The 466-nt window shown below is 37.1% G+C and overlaps 1 protein-coding gene across 1 annotated transcript in view; it reads right to left on the bottom strand.

Moving 5' to 3' along the window:
• The window catches only part of LOC119585992 (fibrillin-2-like), a 15,914-nt gene that overhangs the window by 1,364 nt on the left and 14,084 nt on the right, over window positions 1-466 (bottom strand). The window contains exon 11 of the mRNA XM_037934704.1: window positions 6-151. Within this exon, the coding sequence (XP_037790632.1) occupies window positions 6-151 (146 nt within the window). The remainder of the gene's footprint in view (window positions 1-5; window positions 152-466) is intronic.

Raw genomic sequence — 466 nt, forward strand, 5'->3', positions numbered from 1 at the left:
CGTACTTGAGAGGGTCATTTCGAATCCCTTTTCAACGGTATTTCCATCAGCAAATGAAGTTATAAAACACGCCGTTGTCGTTGGGTTAGGTTCTGAGGAGTCGGATTTGATCATGAAGTGAGTTTTGGAAGTCAGATCGTCACAGATCACTCTGGAATAAACGAGGAACAAACAAGATTAGAATGGTTTTGCATACTGCGATGTATCAGGCCGTAAGGTAATCCTAATATACATGTTAACACACATGAAAGAAACTGAAACACACCCACAGTTGTAAGGCAAAATACTTTCCATCTTAGTATGCTGTATTGCGTCTGTAATTCACGCGAATGTGTTTTTCAGGTGATTATACGTGTTGTTATTCAAATACACATACAGGAAAGTATTCTTTATATGAAGCTATTTTTCCTGCAAACACACATGAAAATATTATACAAGGAAGCATATATGGGGTTATTATTCATGT

The sequence above is a fragment of the Penaeus monodon genome, chromosome 20, assembly GCF_015228065.2.
Source record: "Penaeus monodon isolate SGIC_2016 chromosome 20, NSTDA_Pmon_1, whole genome shotgun sequence".
Lineage (NCBI taxonomy): Eukaryota > Metazoa > Arthropoda > Malacostraca > Decapoda > Penaeidae > Penaeus > Penaeus monodon.